We start from the raw sequence: 19,575 nt of genomic DNA, 5'->3' as shown, positions 1-19,575 counted from the left end.
TCTTTTGACGATAAGTGCCAAGCTTAAGAGCTTCCTGGCACAAAGCAAGAGTAAAATAGAGGATGGAACGTCAGATATATGTATGCTAGCCAGCTCTAGAATCTGGATTCATAGATCCGTCATTATTGTTATGGTTTCGTGTGTCGTAGAAGATGTTCTAAGTTGCTAGTACTGCTACTCAGCAGCTCGATAGATTTCAAGGACAGGAGGCTAAGTAGGATTGGTTTAAGAAAAGAACGTAGTAGTCATTTATTTGATGATGGTGAATCCCTCCGGAGAGAAGACAACAAACAGAAAATAAAACAAGAGACCTGTGAACCTTACATAACCTATCCTTAATCCTAGTTGATGAAAATCCTAAATTCCTAACATGGGATTCCTACCCGAAATTCGTGAGGGGTAAAGCTCGAGGTCGATCGATAACAAAACTTCAAAGGAAACGACTAAAAGGCAGAAACAAATAGACAACTAACCAACCAACACAGATGATATATGCGGAGGGGGGAAAAAGGTCAAATAAAACGCCACATGAGGGGTTCTTCGGTCAATTCATGTGAAGGATGATTTGACGGTGTCCCTTGGGAATGTTCTTGCTCGTTGGTACACACAGTGTTCTCGGAGCTGCAAGGGTTAATGCCATCAATTTTCATCCCCATAGATAGATAGCCACGCCATGTCGTCTTTTCGGTTCTGAAGGAGCCTGCCTTTTCAAGATCGAATTGGTCATCAAACTTTAGATGGTAGATTGTTCACGCCGTAGCTGCGGGCGGATATCGACCCGGTATCCGTAGTTCAAGCGAAGTTGCGCTATCCTTCGACGTGGCAGACGGACGGGTCGCATCCTGTTGCTGTTGTTGTAGTTGCGGGTTCATACTCGCGTATATAATCCCGTTGCTCGATAAAGGGGACGTCGCACTGGAAGCAAGAGTCGACGTTGGCCCTGGGGAGGAAGATGTATCTCTTCGTGAGCGTTCAGAGTCCTGGCGTTTTAAGTCACGGTGCGTTCCTGCGACGACAGCAGCTGGAGCCACACCCGCAGCAGCGTCTAGTGACGTTTGAGCAGTGTTGTTGGAGCGACTAGTAACATTGGTAGTGGTGGGAACGGTTGATGCGCTCTCATACCGGTTCGCCTGCGGCTCGTAAGACATATCCCGTGCATTGATTGATGGCGACGTAGCGACAGGTACGCTTGAATTGTTACTTCGTTGTCGCGCAAGATCAGGGTGTTCATCCAGGAGTTGGTGGTATTGGTAAGCCGTGGCCGGTCGTTGCTGCAACTGCTCATTGTTTCTAGTTGGACTGGAGGTAGTGGTAGCAGCAACCGGTCCTATCCAGTCTCCATAGTAGCTGCTGTGTCTCTCTGGGCGAACTGGGCCCGACTGACCAGAGGTGCCATTTGGTAGCATCCTCTCTTGTTGTCCGTAATCGACACGGTCCTCGTAGTATTCTTGTCCCTGAGGAGGCTGGCTAGCATGCGATAACGGTACTCCTGCGGCTGCTGCCCATGGCGCCCTATCAGCTAGACTTTCTCCGCTGGATGGCGACAGAGGTTCATTTATATGCCGGTCGATCTGCACGTCACTGCCGAACCTTCCACCTGGCTGAGGACGTGGCCCTTGCGATTCTGTTTCTGGGGCTTCTTGGTTCATCATCACAGATTCGGCAGAGTAGGGTGTTCGATCGGCCTCGTCTTCCTCCATCGCACCGTCGCTGCTGATCGAGCTGGCTCTCCAGCTTCCACCGCTTAGGCTTCGCATATGCCGCCTAACGAACGCATTTCGTGCCTCTCCAGTCTTTTCGATCAGATTCTCGATATCCTCATACCACGCCATCATTGTTTCATGAGACTCTGCGCGGAACACCCAAGCATGACCACGGTGCATTGCTCCCGTCTGGCGTCCTTTGAGCATAAATTTGTGGGATGTTGAACCAGGCTGTGAATGGGAGCCTAGTTTCTGCTCCGGCAGATACAGTGACATGACAGGAGTCTGCCAGGAGACCCGATCTGGTGATTTAAATTCGTGGAGGTGGGTTGGAGATAACACATACCTAGGATATCTTAGTAGATACGACAAACAATATGGAAAAACCGACTTACCATCCAGGCGTATAACTCTTTAAGTATTTGCTCTTCCTTTCCAGCATCCCCGATCTGACTTCTGCAGCGGCGGGATGGTCCTTTCCGGGATAAGAGATACTCTCCACGCTGCGGATCGGGGTCTTCGGGTCCACTAGCTGATCCTCGTTCGCAATGAAACTGTTCCATTCGTGATCTCTGGGCATCGAGACCGGGCCAGCTCGGAGCTTCTCCGCTGTATCCAAGGCTTGCTCTGCCTCCCGTTTGAGGATGTTGGCATATGCATTGTATGCCTTTTGGATTTCCCCAACAACTATGGACTCAAGCTCTCTACCCGAGCTCTCGAGGTTTAAAAATGCCTGGAGGAAGGTTAGCTCTCCGCTTTTGGAGTAACGAGTCGTTTGCACTCACCCTGTGAAGATAGTTTTCCTCCTCAATTTGTTTCTCGATCTGTCTGTCCACGTGTAATCTCACGATGAACGGATCACCTTTGCCTGATGTAGCAGCAGGATCCAGATCGACGAGCCCCAATGCCTCCTGCAAATTCCGAACGGCCTTCCGGGTCCCCTCGACCTCCTTATCAACCGTGTTCTTGAAGTCCCCAGATAGACTCTTAATCTCCTTAGTTTTCTGTTGAAGGTCACTCCTGAGACCCGTCAATTGCAGGACCACCTCGTTGTCGATTTCCTTTGCCCTAGCAGCCTCAGCAAGACCCTGCTTGTGGTAGTCTCGCAGGATCTCCGTGGCATCCGCCAGACCACCCGATTCCAGAAACGTTGGCGGAAGTGAAGCGTTGTTGACGATGTTCGAAGCCGATAGGAATAGCTTTGATCTGGTCTCATGCGACTTCTGGAGATCCTTGAAAAAAACGATGAGATCTTTTAAAACCTTGCGCCAAGCTGCAGTTCAGTCAGTATCGTCGATCCGGAACGGTAAGATCACAAGCCACATACCCTGAAACCGATTCGCTAGGACATCCGTCGGGCTTCCATTTGTAGGGATCGGCACAAAAAAAGGACTGTTCATATTATCGGCCCCGTCAACACCATATTTCTCCTTATCGCCTAGATGTAGACTCCTAACACTGCCAGCACGGAGACTCTTCCGGCTTCCGCTGCGTCTCAGACTCGCCCTCTTGCTTAGCGATCCCTTCTTCCTCAGCGTTCCGCCTCTCGAGAGAGATACCGACTGCGCATGCGATGAATGCGAATCGGATCGGTGCAAACCGCCTGCAGAGGAACCATCCATCACGGTGGAATTGCGCTGGTTGTAGTCGTCGTTGTTGTTATCGAGTTCTTCGTGAAATCGAGTCGGGTGTGCCAGATGCGACGGCTCCAGAGCACCATGGGCAGCATTGTAGTCCGAACTAGCGACATAAGAAGCCGGTCTTGACCCCGAACCGACCCCATAGCCTTTGCTCAGGTGCGTTGGATCCGTGGGGTGCGGGACCGAGCCGTACCCGTCTTGCGCAGGTATATCCGGCCGCGCGGCCATGGCCATGGTGGAGAGTGATTGATCGAGCGCACCGGCGGGTTGTTCTGCGTCAAGATTGCAGAGATAGTAGTGAATCTGGTGTTGGACGTGGAATTGTTCGAGACACAGTCGAGAAGGCGACTTTGTCCCTAGAGCTTCCCTGGCGAAGAGTCGGCTCAGATCTAGAGCGAACTGTTTGCGGGGAGTCGGCGATGGTTGCGTAGATGATCAGCTTAACGGATAAAGCCCCACCATTAGCACGGGACTATTGAAACAACGGCTGAAGAGAACAGCGCCATGTAGAGGGAGAATTGCGAAAGAGAGGATGAGAGGAGAGAAAGAAGAAGAAGAAGAAGAAGAAGAAGAAGAGGAAGAGGAAGAGAAAGAGGAGGGAGGAGGAGGTGCTGTCGGACGGGTTTAGAGTAGTTACAGACCACGATCGTGACGGATGCGGATGACGTCTTGTCGACTCTGCGAACATCTGCCATGAACTGAACATGAACAGCGACGACGGTCGGCCTCGCCGGGGAAGCATCCAGCGCCCTGTCCAGCCTCAAGCCGTCCGCACCAGTTCGTAACTCTATCCTAGCAGCGCACGATAATAATCAACTCCAGGGGAAACTCTCCAGACGGACTGACGGAGCCTGGCGGGACCAGCGTCAAAGCCTATCGGACTCTAGGCGGAGAATCCCTGAGGCTTGAGCCTTGGATCATGATGAGACCTCGTTCCACCTGGTGAATTCTTGGATACTAAGTTACTGACTGACTGACTTACGAAGCGCAGAGTAATCCGTCGTCTTGCAGTAGTAGTCGCGCTTCGGTCCTCCGAACGGTACGGGTACATCTGCTCCATCAGCACAGCGCAGCTGAGCTTGCCTAGATCCCCTCAGCCATCGACTAACGCAAGTGTTGTTTTTCACTGCCTCATCGTTTTTGGGCACAACGAGTACACTAAAGATGCCGCAGAGTGGCGGTGGTCAAGGCGCGGGGGGGTTCATTGGCACTGTAACGACGAAACCGGCAACTCGAGAATACGCACTCGTCCTGTCCAACGCTCAAGCTAGGAGATTCTGACAGGAAAATGTGATGATTCGTATCTTTCTCATGACGGTCACGACCCGATTGGGAAGAAACGACCACAATCACAAGCTGGAAGCTACAAAAGCCTATTATCTCCCTTCGACTAAACGTCATCGAATGTTCATCTGGACACGGCGCCAGCGGAAGGGCGGAAGACAGTCTAACTTACTTGGACTCGAGTATGGTTATTATTCATTTTGACTTGCTCTCTATCTATTTCGACTCGAGTCGACGGGCATGGATCCCGGCAGTCAGTCTCGGGTTCGAATCGTGTTCCCTTTTCGCGCTGGTCCACTTGCCGTCGAGATAGCCACAGGGCTGTCTACTCTACAGTGGCGTCAACGACTCACTGCCTTTCCCGCACATGGACTCATGGAGTCATGGAGCAAGCAGACATGGAGAAGCGGGCACGTTGCGCCAGCTCCACCCTCTGTTCGGTTCCCCCGGCGGCCGCACTGCTAGTTTCGAGCCACCGAAGGGCGCTCCGTTCTGCGCCTGTAGACATACAGCTGACAAGCGCTGACAGGCCAGCAGCAGCCCTACTGGTCCGACAACATGGATCTGACAGCTCGTCGGGAAACATGGCGGTGCAAGGGAACTTGTGGCAAGTGTCAATCTGCCGATCGGGCATCTCGGCTGTTATCCTAGGGACACAGGCGTAATACTGACAGACGGTCCTCACGAGAAAAATGTAATATTGCCTCTGGCGCCTAATGGGAGTCAAGGCGGGGTGCACTGGCTACTCTAAAACTGGTTTCCATGGTGTACACCTGAAATCACCCGTCTCTGCCCTGGCGCCCAGCCATGGACCATTGCCGGAGGGTGACAGCAGTAGTACCTCCAACTGGACGGACGGCAGCGGCAAGGACGTAAACCAAACCAGAGATCTTTGGTCCATGTCAAAAGAAACAGAAGGACAGAAACAAAGGTCTGGTGTTGTAGATCAGAAGTTTAAAGAGGAAAAAGCTCGACCTCATCAAATCCGATCGGCATCGGTCAACCCGTCATGACGGGAAGCTTCGGGCAAGCGTCACCGCTGACGGTCGAGAGCACCATTACGCAGAACGACTTCATACCAGGACCGTGACCTAATCTGAATCTGAACGCTAAAAAATCTACAGAAACTGGCATGCTAGATGGGTCGCATCAACAGGCAGGGGGCCCATTGTTGATGCTACTCGTATCAAGGACGCTGTGTCCTGTGCGATCCTACTGCCAATCGTAACGGGAAATAAACAGGTCGCAAACAGAAAAGAAATCGTGTTGTAAGCTGGGTGAGCTCTCTTGACACCCTGGTATGTGTGCAGGTATATTACATGAAGACGTTTTGACGCAACAAACTGGGCCAGTCCAGAGGATGCCAATCTCAAGACGCGGGAGCAGCAGTTGCGGGAACATCGATGCCGTATGCCTGCTTGATACGCTCCCGACGGCGTTCAGCGTAGCCAGGGGCGTAGATACCTGGGGGCTTGTTAGCGAGAACGTAAGAAGTCGTGCGATCCCAATCTAGCCACATACCTCTTCCTTCGCCCAATTCAGCGAAAGTCTCCTCTGCCGGTGTTCTGTATGCCTTCCTCAGCTTCTCCAGTCTCTCAAATTCGTCCACGCTGCGGTCCTTCTCGTAGCCTCGCAGAGAACCTCCGGTGTACTCAAAGGCATACAGTGCCGCCGCCAGGGCAGCGCCGTATCCGAAGACGGCGGGGAAGGTACGGGCTGGATGACGGTTAGCGAAGATCGTAGCCTCGTAGCATCCTCAACGACAGGACAAACCTCGAAGGCCGAGAACTGAGCCGGAGAAGAAGCCTCCTAGAGCAACGTTCCAGGGGTCTTCCTTCTCACGCAGGTTGGCGGAAGCGGTCTTCACGAACTCATATGTACCACCCATCGCCGCTGAAAAATCACCCACAGTCAGCATCAATTGATTCAAATAAATCAGATATATCACCCCAGATAGTGCGACTCACCGAAAATACCAATGGTGCCGCCGGTTCTCGTAAACACACCCCACGGTCCGACATTCTTCTTCACCAGAGTGTTCTGGACGGCCGAGGCGAACAGACCAATTCCACCGGTCAGTAGGGTGGTCTTGCTGGCCGCCGCAATGGCATCCTTAGGATGGTAGGAGTTCTCTTCCGTAGTCGACGCCATGTTGGCTGATACAGACGAGAATGAGCGGCTCTTGGATAGGGCGGTCGTCGTCGGTTGGAGCGATTTTGGATATGGAGTGAATTTTGCCGTCTGATACCGCCTTCCTTGGCATCAACCAGGAAGCTCCGCGGCACGTCTGAGAGCATGAGGACAGTCGCATAATCTGACAAAGACTCTTCCATGGGTTTCAAGCTGGAGGTCTTCTCGTCTCATCTATTTCCTTTTTGATAGGCTGCTCAGAGTTGGGCTGCAGGCGCTTCCGCCGTCAATGGGAGCTGTCCGTTCCAAGCTTGTCTGGCCGTTTGCCCCTCCGCTCGCCTGGCGTCACTTTCTGCCTGCGCTGTTTGATCTCTTGAGATCTCTTAACCTGTGATCTGTGCATAGCCGGGGGTAAGGCCAACTAATGTACTTTTAGCATGGCTATGATCTGATTAGTTGCATCTTAGGGGATTGTGCTATAGGAAGCTCCAATCCGTCTGCAGAGAGCTCTTGGTCTAGTAACTGCTAGCTCTAGGCTCAACACCCATAAGTTTCGGGGCTGGACTCCTTGGTGTCAAGTTTGCGACCATCGCTGGTGCAAATACAGCCACCTATGTCTCCCCCAGGGAGAGCAGGTCTGTAAGCCGTGTCATGGTAGTAACTGAGGCAATCCCCAACGTTACCTGCTAACCGATACGAATATATAGGCAAGACTGCTCCGCGTTTAGCAGCCGACATTAATCTATACGACCCTCAAAACCCACCGAGTTCGGGCAGAAACCTACTTTCGCAAGTGCCTCCTGTGTTTCCAGAAGGATACAATGGAATCCAGCAGTGGATTTCGCCGGCCGCTTGCCAGCATATCTATACCACCAAGACGAACCAGACCATCCTCCCACCACAGACACAAAGACGCGGAGCTGGCACGACATACAGAGTTGCAGCTGTCTGTTCCAAATGCAGGTACCATCTGCAGCTGGTCGTAACATATACAAAGGATGTGGGCCAGATCAGTCAGAATCAAGCAGATCATATCCACCATTTTGTGTACAAGTCTGGTAGACAGGCAGGCGGGCAATCTACGGAGGAGATAACCCCTAAGGGGCAGCACGTGGAGACATTTCATTACGAATGTTCATATTTAACGTGCTCAGCAGTCGCATCTCTGCGCATCGCTTCTCCGCTGCTCGGCCCTCAGTGGGTGCAACTTCTAACGGACCCAGAACTGCTCAAAAACCGGGCTGATGAAGCCATCAATGCTCACCCAGATCGCTTAGAGGGAGTTGGTCACCCGCTTCCCATCAACGTCTTGGAAAACCTGCGCACATATATCAGCAATGCTCTTCTTCATGACCGGCAAAGGAGCAAATCAATATCTGCTGTGAATAAAAGATTCATGGTCTGTTTTGGGGTTGAAGGAATTCCCTGTCAAGACCTTCTACGGTTTCTCGAGTTCCACAACGAGGTATGTACCTTTGCTTGGTTCTCTTTGACCACGTGCGATCCACCAGTAAATAGCTAACTCCAACCGTTCAATTCAGAATGAAGGCTTCTGGGAGCCCCCGCGCCCCCAGGCTACTGAAGCCCCACCTTATCATGACCCCTTTAATGTTTTCCTAGATGACGTTGTGCATGAGCTATCGGCGCTGATAGAGCAACGACCACCTACTGAGAGGAAGGGGCACCAAATAGACCAGCCAGCACTCGCACAGAACGATATCTTATATGCTCTTGGGGCCCTGAACTGTTGGTTTCCCTCTCTCTTCTTGGATGCCGATGACCTATGCTGATCACACGATAGACCCAAGGGCCGTGGGTTGGAGAGAGTTCCAAATGCCAGGGACACCGTTCGTCTTCCCATCTACCTTTTTCTGTGTGGTCAATCGAAATCTAACGTGGAGATACTAGGTGCTACGAAGACTTGGGGGCTGTGGAGGATATGTCTTCCGCTCTAGTCGTGGAAGCATATAATCGGCAGATCAGCGTCGATCCATCGCGAGCACCATTTTATCTTCAGAACCTCAAAACAGTAGCCAGTTTAAGAGATGGATCGGAGCGTGAGGTCATCGATCAAGCCGTCATGGTGGCATATTCTGAGGGTCAATATACCGAAGAAGACGTCGTCAAGGCGTACAAGTATTTCGGCCTTAGCCATGAAGATCCCACCCTCACTGAAGACAGCATCATTGGGAAATTCTACGCATTCTTAAGCGCCACCACCCACGAAGCTGAGACACGTAAACAGTTGTGGAGGATAGGAGACAGCAGGCGAAGCGAGCACATCAAGGCAGCTGCTGAAGAAAGTTAGTTTCAATGGCCTGAAGCTTGACCGTAATCATGCACTGACCTTTCTGCAGGGGTTTCAACGCCCGAGCAAGCTTTGGTATTCCTTGGGGTGGATGAGAAAACACCCGACGATTTCATTGTCACGATGTACACGGCGAAGGTATTACTCCTCGCGCATCTTGCGGATTTGCAAGCCAGACAGACCGTTTCTTGTGCGGTAACACCTATCACAATACCAGACGGACTAACATGAAAACCAGATAACCGACAGCCCCGCAAGCAAAGATCTTGCACGCCGTGCTGTTGAGATTATTGCAGAAGCACGGAAGTCCGAAACTCTGAGCCATTTTCTCAAGACAGGTGAGACCGGACTCGGCGAGATGGATGTCGGAGACGCATACCGGCTGCTTCAAATACCGGATCGAACTGTTGACGATGCGGCTATAATGGCGGCCTACACTATTTGCGTCGACGAGGCCCCAGGTCAGATAGAGACCTACAACCGTGCTCTCAGTATCATCGCAAAGGATAAGGATAGCGCCATCCTCGGAAACCTCGTCTCCGGCTCTACTGCTCAATCCGATCGCAAGTTATCGGAGTGGCCGGTGGGCCTGCAGAATATCGGCAACACTTGCTACCTTAATAGCTTACTGCAGTTCTACTTTACTGTGCGCCCCTATCGCGAGATGGTCCTTGATTTCGAAAATCATAAGATGGACATGGGAGAGGAGAACTTGAGTCAGAAGCAAGTTGGATCGCGTAAAGTCACAAAAAATGAAGTTGAGCGTTCTCAGAGATGTAAGACCTCTTTACCCTGTGTACCTCCACTAAACGCTAATTGACAACAGTCTTGAGAGAGCTTCGGACACTGTTTCAGAATATGATCACTTCTCCTTCTTCTTCTGTTACACCATCTCCGGAGTTGGCTAGATTGACCCTGATTAGTTCAACGAATGAAGCAGCCATACGTTGCAAGTCGACAATCTCCGGTCCAAGGCCGGGTGGTTTAGGGGAGATAAACGGGGTGGCAGTGATGGGCCCTTTGGGGCCGCCAAAGACAGGCACAAGCGATGAAAGTGCAGAGCAGACAGCAACGGCCGCTCCTGTCACCGCGGAGACATATGTATCGAAAGAGTCAACGACAAGCGACGTTGATAGCGACGCGACGCTTGTCGATAGCAGCCGAAATGAGACACCTGGACCGCCTGCGGACAATAAGGAGAACCAACCTCCTTTGGGAAATGACGCCTCAGAGCAGGATATCAAGCCAACCTCTGAAGAAGAAAAGGATGCGATTGCTACAGACTCTCAGGCGACTCCCGGCCCTATAGGGCCGCCAAATCGGCCTCCACCTGTGCCTCCACGACCATCGTCGGATGCGGAACGACAGAGGCAATTACTCGAAGAGGTGGAGATCGGAGCACAGCAAGATGTGACAGAGGTCATCAACAATGTTCTCTTCCAAAGCCAATGTGCCATTAAACCTCGAGCCATTGCTCCAGATGGTGAGCAGCTGGATCAGGTTAAAGAGTAAGTGACAGAAGCATAAACATGAGAAAAATCTCACTGACGTCCAATCCAGCTTGTTTTACGGAAGAACGCAGTCCTATATCACTGCTGAACGCGGTGTGCGCTCAAAGGAGGAGCTGTGGTGCGATATCAAAGTCGACGTAGCATCTGGGTCTCGTGACATCTACGCCGCCATTGATGGGGCTTTTGATGCACAGAAGGTCCATGTCGATGGAGAAATAGCAGAGCAATTCGGATCCATCAGCAAGTTGCCCCCAATCCTCCAGATCCAAGTCCAACGTGTCCAGTTCGACCCCGTCAAGAAGACTTCATATAAGTCAACTCACCACCTTGAGTTGAAGGAAACAATCTACCTCGATAGATATATGGATACGCAGCAAGAGGAGCTCATGAATCGTCGACGACAATGCTGGGCATGGAAGGACACGCTGAGGGTGCTCGAGGCTCGCAGAGAGGAGCTTCTCCGCAAAGAGGTACGTTACTACACATTTTCAAAGAAGCGATGCAATCTCATGACTGACTGTAACCACAGGAGAACGATCGTCAAGACATGCCTGCTCTGTTTGATAATGCAAAACGTGTGCTCGAAGATCTTGACGCCATGAAAGACGATGAAGAAACCGCGGACGATGCTATCGAGATAGACCCGCAGACAATTACAGAACTCGACCAGCTGTCCCAGATAACCAAGACAGAGCTAGCGTGTAAGTCTGCACTGTCGTCTTAATTGTCTGCGATACTGATGGTCTTCAAAGTCGTGGAGCAGGAGATCAGGGACACGCAGGCGATGATTTCGAGCCAATTTGCTGATTACAAGCACCTCCCTTACCGCCTGTACGCTGTGTTTGTGCACCATGGGTCTGTCGAATTCGGGCATTATTACATCTACATCTACGATTTCAAGAAGGACGTCTGGCGCAAATACAACGACAGCGATATTACGGAGGTGCATAATCGGGCAGAAATATTCGAGAGCCAGGGCCGAAATCCTCCGACGCCGTACTTCCTGGTCTATGTAAATGAGCGCATGAAAGACCGCCTCGTCCAACCGGTGTGCCGAGAAATCGCTGAGAATTCTGCTTCCACAGCAGAAGATACAGCCGCTCAGGCAACGATTCCAGCCGCTGCCCAGGGCGAGGATACTGTAACGACGAGCGAAGATGTGGATATGGATCCACCCGCGTACGATGAAGCATGGACTGACAGTGGCCCGGCAGGTACGGCAGACGCTTCTACTCTAGATGAGAAGAGAAAAACCGATACGGGAGGCAGCGATGCAGCCGGAACCTGGTCGTTCAATAATGAAGCTGACGCACAAAACGTGGAATGGTAGGCCCTTCTACGAATATTTCCACAGTCCCCTCAAAACGCAAGGGAGTAGACGATTCCCTTGAAACCAGTCATGGTCACCCGAATTCCGTCTAAATGCCTTGACTTCTTACGATTCCCCATACTCTCTGGATGAGAATCACCTGCTGTTCTTTCCTACAAATGTCGATATGTCCAGATTACGCGGCTGCGCAAACTTGGATGAGGGGATATACGTCACGTCTAGATGCGGGAATTTCCCCGTCTGATTATTTCTTTTGTTCATGTATCCATCGAATGAATGAGCGGAGGTGTACGGGGAAAAAAAAAGGGGGGGTTGGCGATTCGAGGGGACTGAACAGGACAGCAGGATATTTCCGCATTCACGTTCGAAATGAACATGTTTCTCTTTTCATCTCATGCCTTCCTCATTGGATCTCTATCTTTGAGTTCTCACTTGCCTATTAGCCCTTCCAACGCTGCAATACCATGTATGATGTTTCTGAGCAGAATTTCCTTTTTGCATTATGATACCGCCCATCTCCGCCTTTCTCATTTATAGCATTTGTCCAGGAGTCGTCGTATTTTATCTGTCTTTGCATGTTCGTATGTGCGATACCTGCACTTCATACTCAAGTAGCATTTATGTGGTTTCGCAAAGAAAGACTTTTCGAGAATGTAATTACATGCGGCTCAACTATCGTCTCCTGCAGTTGCCGCAATGGGCAACGCACTAGGCAATAAAAACATACTTTCAAAAGCTTTCTGTTTCAGTCTACTTCTTTGAAAGGGAGGACTGTGGTTAGTTGCTTGGATTAATCATTCTGCGTGGTCGACGATGTAACCGCTATCTGAGCTTCTTATTGACCAGTCTTGATCTGTATAGCATAGGACCGGGTCAGTCGTGCTACTCGTCTGGTTTATCGTTTCTGGCGATTGTGAGCGTATATGCCTATCTTTCATGAAGACCAACACACATATATATAGCGATGTGTCGAGTTGTTGCTTTCGGATCCCTGGATGGGCAGCAATATCCTATGCGAAGGGAATGCATAAGATCTGTAAATTGGAATCGAGTAGACACCCACATGCCCATACACACACATTCTCCCTCCACGACCCTCCCCTCCTTCCACGACATAGGCGTTGAACAGACAACCTGCACTGATCCGCATGAAAGAGAAACATCCGCTTCGCATGGTAGAATAGTCACTATTCAGCATCGCACTTCAACAACAGCCGCCGGGCTAGCTCAATCGGTAGAGCGTGCGGCTCTTACCAGCAGTTAGTAAAATAACTGCATCCAGGTTACCGCAAGGCTGCGGGTTCGACCCCCGCGTTCGGCTCAATTCCGAACAACTTCTTCGGCTGATATCTTTTTGCCTCCGAAAGAAATTTTTATGAGGTAAACGAGCTTGAGTGGCGTCAAACAAGCTATGTTTTTTTTGTTGGTGAAGGGGTCGTCTGTCATGGAACAATCAGACCGGGAGAGGTTCTTTTTCTTTTGCCCTTCGTAGACCCGATTGATAATAATAATTGTGCGAGTCGAATAATAATGAATGCATAGTGGTACTATTTCCGTTTTGGGTGGACATGGCGGAAATTTTTTGAGCGGAGCTGTGGGGGTTGCCGTTTTCGGATGGATATCCGCGCACAGACCATGAGGAGATCAGTATGACAGATGCGGTATGATGGTTGGCGTAGTTATGATGGCTATCTGTCGAGAAACGTGAGTAGGACTTATCATGGAGATGGAGATGGGAACTCGAAACCATGCGCGCTCAACGTGATCATTGAGGGGGGAGTGACCTGTACAATTAGCCAAGGATAAGACAGAAGTGGGAGCAATGGGACTGAGATAAGCTATGTTGATAGATAGCGAAACCTCCTTCTTTTCATTTGCCTGATCGAGAAGGAACATAGGCAGTAGAGAATAAGTAGGCTTGCGTAGACGTTTCTTTCGACCGTCTTCAAGAGACGAGAAGCTCTGCAGTCTTCAAGAGGCAGCACGGGCTCTTTGAGAACTGCACTGTCCATGAGCTCCCATCTCCAATAGAGAAGGTGTAATCACGAATAGTACCTCTCATGCCATGAAATCCGAAGAGAGGAACTTGATGCTAGCACCGATGCATGCAAGTTTTCGAGCAGTGATGGATGGCGGTCGTTGTAGTTAGCTATGGTAGTGAGGTCAACGCAGTCGTAGAGTAACCATAGTTACTGCCACGTATCTAGATCGCGTTCCTGATCTAAGATCCGTCTATCGGATAAGGGCTCTGCCGGTACCAATAATAAGTATATCGCGGCCGAGGCGGAACTTGGAAAGGCCTGTGACAACACTTGAGTGTCCCTGGTATTGTCTGCAGAAGTGACCCTGCTCGGGATGGCGATTTTTCATTTTAATGTCCATATCAGAAGAGAGGTGCCTGAAAGGTGGAGTGAGAAATACCCGCGGCTAAGCGTACGTTATCAGGGCGTCAGGACGCTAATGCCCTCTACAATGATGTGCAGGATGTGCTTCATAGATCTTTGGGGTATGGTGTCTTTTAGATAGAGAGAAAACTCGTTGTAATCATTTTATAATACTTGCCAGTGCCTATCTCAGCGATCAAGTGCATTCCATGTGGAGAGGATCTCGGGAATGTTTGATGTGGCAGCCGATGAAAGCCGCGTGCGGGGATGGAAAAACCGGGGTAAAGCATACTTAGTATACACAGACGGGACAGACAAGAATTCTATCCTTTATATTAAGCACCCGCCAGCCAGCTAGAGAGCTCTCTCTTTTCTACTTTGCTGTCGTAGACAATTTTTTCTTTTGGTCTCTTTTCTTTTTTTCCCCGGAAATTATTGGCCGTGGGGAACAACCAGGTTGCGGAACACGCTCCGAATCACTGACGGACCAATTCCGCCCTCACAGAAGTGCAGGAGTAGTTATCTATTTCATATTGAACTGCTCTACGGGGGCAAAAAGGGAGTTTAGAGAATCGTCACAGTCTCGAGGTGATCAGATTTCAATCACAATGCCGTCTCAAGTAGCAACGTGCCTACGGCTTGCCAGGCAGTTTTCGTCCGATGTCAACAAGGTAGGGTGAACAGTACCTTGCCCACCTGGCGATCCATTCTGACAGTTCTGTTCTCGCAGCATCAGCGATTTCTCGCTCGAGCATTCTCCACTACTCTCCGGCGGAATGAGATCAACAAAGTCTTGCCCTCGGCTGCAGAGGCCATCAAAGATATGAAGTCAAATTCGACTCTTCTGGCGGGCGGGTTCGGTCTCTGTGGTGTCCCAGATACACTGATCAATGCTGTTAGAGAAAACCCACGCATCACCGGCCTGACGGCCGTCAGTAATAATGCGGGTGTGGACGGTTCAGGCCTAGGTCTGCTCCTGCAGAGCAAGCAGATCAAGAAGATGATCGCCAGCTACGTCGGAGAAAACAAGACCTTCGAACGCATGTACCTGACCGGCGAGATTGAATTGGAGTTGACACCCCAGGGGACACTAGCTGAGAGGTGCCGTGCCGGAGGAGCTGGAATTCCTGCTTTCTACACGCCTGCTGCGTTCGGCACTGTCGTGCAGACTGGCGATCTGCCTCTGAAACACAACAGCGATGGTACCGTCGCCCTCTACAGTCAACCACGAGATGTCAAAGTCTTCGACGGGAAGAGCTATGTCATGGAAGAGTCAATCAAAGGAGACTACGCCTTTGTGAAGGCCTGGAAAGCGGACAAGCTTGGTAACTGCCAGTTCCGATATGCCGCCGCCAACTTCAACGGGGCCATGGGTCGCAATGCGAAAATGACCATCGTCGAGGCAGAGCACATCGTTGAAGTGGGTGAGATAGAGCCTGCGGCGGTACACCTTCCCGGTATCTATGTCAAGCGTGTCATCCAGAGCACGGAGGCGAAGAATATCGAAAAGTATACCTTTGCGAAGGAAGACGGCGCCGATATGTCCGCCCTGGGTAAGGGAGACACTGCCAACAAGCGTGAGCGCATTGTCCGTCGAGCAGCCAAGGAGTTCAAGAACGGCATGTACGCCAACCTGGGGATTGGTATGCCTATGTTGGCGCCCAACTTCGTGGATCCGTCCGTGCAGGTGATGTTGCAGTCGGAGAACGGAATCCTGGGTCTCGGCCCCTACCCGAAGAAAGGCCAGGAGGACCCTGATCTGATCAACGCTGGAAAGGAGACTGTGACGCTGCTCCCAGGTGCCGCATGCTTTGGCAGCGATGAGTCCTTTGGCATGATCCGCGCAGGAAGAATCGATCTCACCATCCTGGGTGCCATGCAGGTTAGCGCCAAGGGTGACCTGGCCAACTGTAAGTATATCCCCTCGTTATCATGTCTGAAGGAAGTGATATCTAACTGTTCTTCTCAGGGATGCTTCCCGGAAAAATCAAGGGCTTTGGTGGAGCGATGGACCTTGTCTCCAACCCAGCCGCAACGAAGGTCGTAGTGACCATGGAGCATACGGATAAGAAAGGAAACCCCAAGATTCTCAAGCAGTGCGAGTTTCCGCTGACGGGCAGAGCCTGCGTCAGCCGCATAATCACAGAACTGGGTGTCTTTGACGTTGATTTCACCGATGGACTGACGCTGGTGGAGATTGCGGACGGTGTTACGGTTGACGAGGTGCGGGCTAAGACTGAGGCTCCGTTCAAGGTGGCAGATGACTTGAAGCCAATGCTATAAATACCCCCTTTTAAAATGTGTTCCATAGATGATTTATGTTCCTTTGCTCTTGATGGGTTGTCCACGGCAAGTAGTATGTCAGTAAGGCAGCAGTAGACGATGATGGATAGGCCCTTATAGATAATATAAACCCAGCATCCCCTAGCTATATTAGTAAGTACTAAGAAATAGTTAATTTAGTGCGCATCGATGCGTGAAGCAATATTCAATGCCAGATATCTCTTTGCGTATGAAAACGCCTATCCCCCTTTGGGTAGTGGTGGTACAGGGCAGTAGCAGTCATAGTATACAAAATAAAAACAGAGAGCATTGCATGCATGAACCAAACCCATTTTACATCCCTGGGAAAAGTAAAAATTTCGGAAAACTCCCATTCCCCTTCGATATCCCTCTCCTGTCACCAGATTCTGCTCATTTTCTTAATTCGCAACTTCCGAGGTCCGTTTCTTTACTGGAACCTAAAAAGTCCTCTCATCTTCGTCGTCACTCGTCCCCACCAGTCTCTGCGCGGTGCCATCTCGAATTCCTGCACTACCTTGTCGTAATGGTCGGGGTCGCTGGCCGGCCGGCGCAGTTTCGCTGGTAGCGGATACCGCCTCGCATAACGGTCCTCGAGCAGGGATGAAAGCGCATCAAGGGATGAGTGGGAGATCGGGGCAGCTTGTGAGCCCTTGTCTGGTGAGGCCTGGGCGAGCTTGCTCTGTAGGTAGTTCTGAACGGAGACTGACGCGGGGCGAACGGGGTCGGAGGGCCAGTGGTTGATGATGTGAGTTATCCGGGACTGGATTGATTGCGGACGGAGCGACTAGTGTGATTAGAGGGTTAGCAATGGATGTACGATATAAGGACTATATATTCTTTTGGAGAAAGTATATGAATCTTACCGGTTTGGACATTGTGAATAACCTGCGTTGATTTGATTCTGTACGGAGGAATGAACCGAGCACGGGACGGACTTCTGGAGATGGCGAACGCTGAATGGACAGCGGAATCCTCTTGCGAATGCGTGCACAAGGAACTCGAATTAAGGAAGGGTATCGGAACCAGGAAAGATCAAAAATAAAATAAGGAAAAGAAGACCTAGTACTGGGGCGCACAGAGTCGAGCCAGAGCGTTTTCTCGACGATCCGCAAAGAAATCGAGCATCTCCGACTGGAACTCCAGACTGTTGGCTGCCTGAGGTGTGGAGGTCGCCGCATCGCCTCGCTTCGTCTCGTCATCTCCTCGATCCCCTTCCATTCCCTTCATCGCCAACGTGCCCTCACGACGCCTCTCTCATCCAGAGCGTCTCCATATCCTTCTTGTTTTGTTTCTTGTGTTTCTCCTCATCTTCTTGTGACCTGTCGTTCTCTTCGTTGGTTTTCCTATCTTCTACATTGTCGTTCAGCTCGTCATGAGCTCGCAGCGTTATCAAAGGGTAAGGCATCTGCTGGTCTCCTCTCTGTACCCTTTTTCTGGTTCTTCCAGACACAGCAGGCATCGATGACTACTTGGAAGAGATAGTAAACTAACTTGCGATACCTAGGTGAATGCCCATGATGACGGAGATGATGGTGACACCGAATCATTTCCTCCATTGCCCTCTACTGAAACCCGCCCCTCTTCGCCTCCTCCGTCTTTCCATTCCCGCTCGTCTTCTCCGTCGTCGCGACGGCTCCTCCATGATGATCCTGTGCGAAACGAGGCGGATCAGACCCTAGCTGATACCTTTGGCGACGACGATGAATCGGATGACGACGAGGAGCCCGATGCTCGCCAGCGGCTAATGCGAGCAAACCCCGAACCTCAGACACAGCCCGGAAACGGCATCGTGGATGCTTCATCGTCTGAATCAGCGGCACAAGATGGACAGCGGGGTCCTTCGCCTCAGAGAAGGGATACGTTGCTTCCATCTTTCGCTACTCCGACGGCATCCGGCCGCGTTGTCGGCGGGATTCATCACACGAACGATGGTGTGTTTGCGAATTTGAACGCGAAGCCGGAGAGAGGAGAGAAGAATGAGGATCTGCCTCCTGTAAGCAATCATTTCCGTTTCGTCTTTTGGCCAGAAGATTCTGTTTACTGACAAGTATATAGTCTTACGAACAAGCTGCAGCTGATGCCGCGCCTCCGTATTGGGAGACGACCATTATGGCACCGGGGCTTTCGTCAGACGAAGTCTATGTCGACGGTCTCCCGGTCGGATCTGTGTTCTCTTTTGTCTGGAACGGCATGATTTCCATGTCCTTCCAGCTAGTCGGTTTCTTGCTTACATATCTCTTGCACACCACCCACGCAGCGAAAAATGGCAGCAGAGCTGGTCTCGGCCTCACGTTGGTTCAGTACGGTTTCTACATGAAGGGCAGCAGCGAGGCTAGGGGCCCTGAATCCGGAGAGCAATACACTACGCCACCGGATCCCAATAGCCATGATTTCAACCCGAATTCCGTGGGGGATAATGCTGCGGCAGCAGTCGGTGCTGAGCAGAGCTCGAGCAGCGCTATATCCGCCATTACAACAAGCGAATGGATCTCTTATATTCTTATGATCGTCGGCTGGTTCATCCTCATTCGAGCCATCTCTGATTTCCTACGAGCCCGTCGCCACGAGCAGCTCGTCCTGCAGAGCCCGGATCGCGGTCTGAGTGTCCCGGTCATTGCGGAAGGCGAGAGGGCAGAGACTGTTGTTTGAAGAGGTCTTTGAATTCCCCAGGAATAATATGGATTTCCCGATGGAGTATGGAGTTTCCTTTTTCGTTTGGTTGATACATCCCTGGTCGGGATAGGGACAGATAATCCCAGTTTTCCTTGTGTCTAGTGTGCCATGGTCATCATTGTACGTATTTCCTTCTAAGATACCAAGCTGTATATATGGCCGGCTATTCTCTGGTTTCATCTGTGTCCATGGCTTGCAGGCGCGGTAGGGATTCCGCCGTCTTAAGTAAATCCAGTGTAGTGTAGTACAGGTATTATTAGTTCGTGATAGGCACTGGGATGGCTCAGCCCTGTGGCCTACGTAGGCGG

At 51.0% G+C, this 19,575-nt stretch overlaps 6 protein-coding genes and 1 non-coding gene across 7 annotated transcripts; 4 read left to right on the top strand and 3 right to left on the bottom strand.

Annotated features, from left to right (window-relative positions):
- Positions 1-749: 749 nt before the first annotated feature.
- Positions 750-3,577, bottom strand: C8Q69DRAFT_407358 (hypothetical protein; the record flags this gene model as incomplete). The annotated part of the gene is made up of 4 exons (XM_028628153.1): positions 750-2,049; positions 2,099-2,436; positions 2,489-2,976; positions 3,031-3,577. The coding sequence occupies 4 exons, from the start codon at positions 3,575-3,577 to the stop codon at positions 750-752; spliced, it is 2,673 nt and encodes an 890-aa protein (XP_028482368.1).
- Positions 3,578-5,818: 2,241 nt separating this feature from the next.
- Positions 5,819-6,929, bottom strand: C8Q69DRAFT_88609 (NADH-ubiquinone oxidoreductase). The gene is made up of 4 exons (XM_028634138.1): positions 6,595-6,929; positions 6,401-6,520; positions 6,149-6,343; positions 5,819-6,091 (listed from the first exon to the last, which is right to left on the bottom strand). Exons 1-4 carry the CDS (start codon positions 6,776-6,778, stop codon positions 5,997-5,999), a joined length of 594 nt encoding a protein of 197 aa, XP_028482367.1. The 5' UTR covers positions 6,779-6,929; the 3' UTR covers positions 5,819-5,996.
- Positions 6,930-7,370: 441 nt separating this feature from the next.
- Positions 7,371-11,906, top strand: C8Q69DRAFT_447400 (putative ubiquitin carboxyl-terminal hydrolase; the record flags this gene model as incomplete). The annotated part of the gene is made up of 11 exons (XM_028629207.1): positions 7,371-7,392; positions 7,465-8,222; positions 8,299-8,503; positions 8,559-8,604; positions 8,666-9,060; positions 9,115-9,203; positions 9,304-9,841; positions 9,892-10,573; positions 10,626-11,046; positions 11,106-11,277; positions 11,329-11,906. The coding sequence occupies 11 exons, from the start codon at positions 7,371-7,373 to the stop codon at positions 11,904-11,906; spliced, it is 3,906 nt and encodes a 1,301-aa protein (XP_028482366.1).
- Positions 11,907-13,122: 1,216 nt separating this feature from the next.
- On the top strand, positions 13,123-13,227 carry C8Q69DRAFT_t123. Its single transcript has one exon. It is a non-coding gene; the product is annotated as a tRNA-Lys (tRNA).
- A 1,363-nt stretch (positions 13,228-14,590) lies between these two features.
- On the top strand, positions 14,591-16,665 carry C8Q69DRAFT_478220 (putative succinyl-CoA:3-ketoacid-coenzyme A transferase). The gene is made up of 3 exons (XM_028631369.1): positions 14,591-14,961; positions 15,021-16,200; positions 16,260-16,665. Exons 1-3 carry the CDS (start codon positions 14,899-14,901, stop codon positions 16,571-16,573), a joined length of 1,557 nt encoding a protein of 518 aa, XP_028482365.1. The 5' UTR covers positions 14,591-14,898; the 3' UTR covers positions 16,574-16,665.
- On the bottom strand, positions 16,666-17,760 carry C8Q69DRAFT_422492 (hypothetical protein). The gene is made up of 2 exons (XM_028628400.1): positions 17,458-17,760; positions 16,666-17,378 (listed from the first exon to the last, which is right to left on the bottom strand). The coding sequence occupies exons 1-2, from the start codon at positions 17,467-17,469 to the stop codon at positions 17,022-17,024; spliced, it is 369 nt and encodes a 122-aa protein (XP_028482364.1). The 5' UTR covers positions 17,470-17,760; the 3' UTR covers positions 16,666-17,021.
- C8Q69DRAFT_478214 (metal homeostatis protein Bsd2) lies at positions 17,761-19,549 on the top strand. Its single transcript, XM_028631368.1, has 3 exons — positions 17,761-17,990; positions 18,099-18,587; positions 18,650-19,549. Exons 1-3 carry the CDS (start codon positions 17,967-17,969, stop codon positions 19,241-19,243), a joined length of 1,107 nt encoding a protein of 368 aa, XP_028482363.1. The 5' UTR covers positions 17,761-17,966; the 3' UTR covers positions 19,244-19,549.
- The last annotated feature ends 26 nt before the right edge of the window (positions 19,550-19,575 follow it).

This window comes from Paecilomyces variotii, assembly GCF_004022145.1.
Source record: "Paecilomyces variotii strain CBS 101075 chromosome Unknown C8Q69scaffold_12, whole genome shotgun sequence".
Taxonomy (NCBI): domain Eukaryota; kingdom Fungi; phylum Ascomycota; class Eurotiomycetes; order Eurotiales; family Thermoascaceae; genus Paecilomyces; species Paecilomyces variotii.
This window is presented reverse-complemented; position numbering and strand designations above follow the sequence as displayed.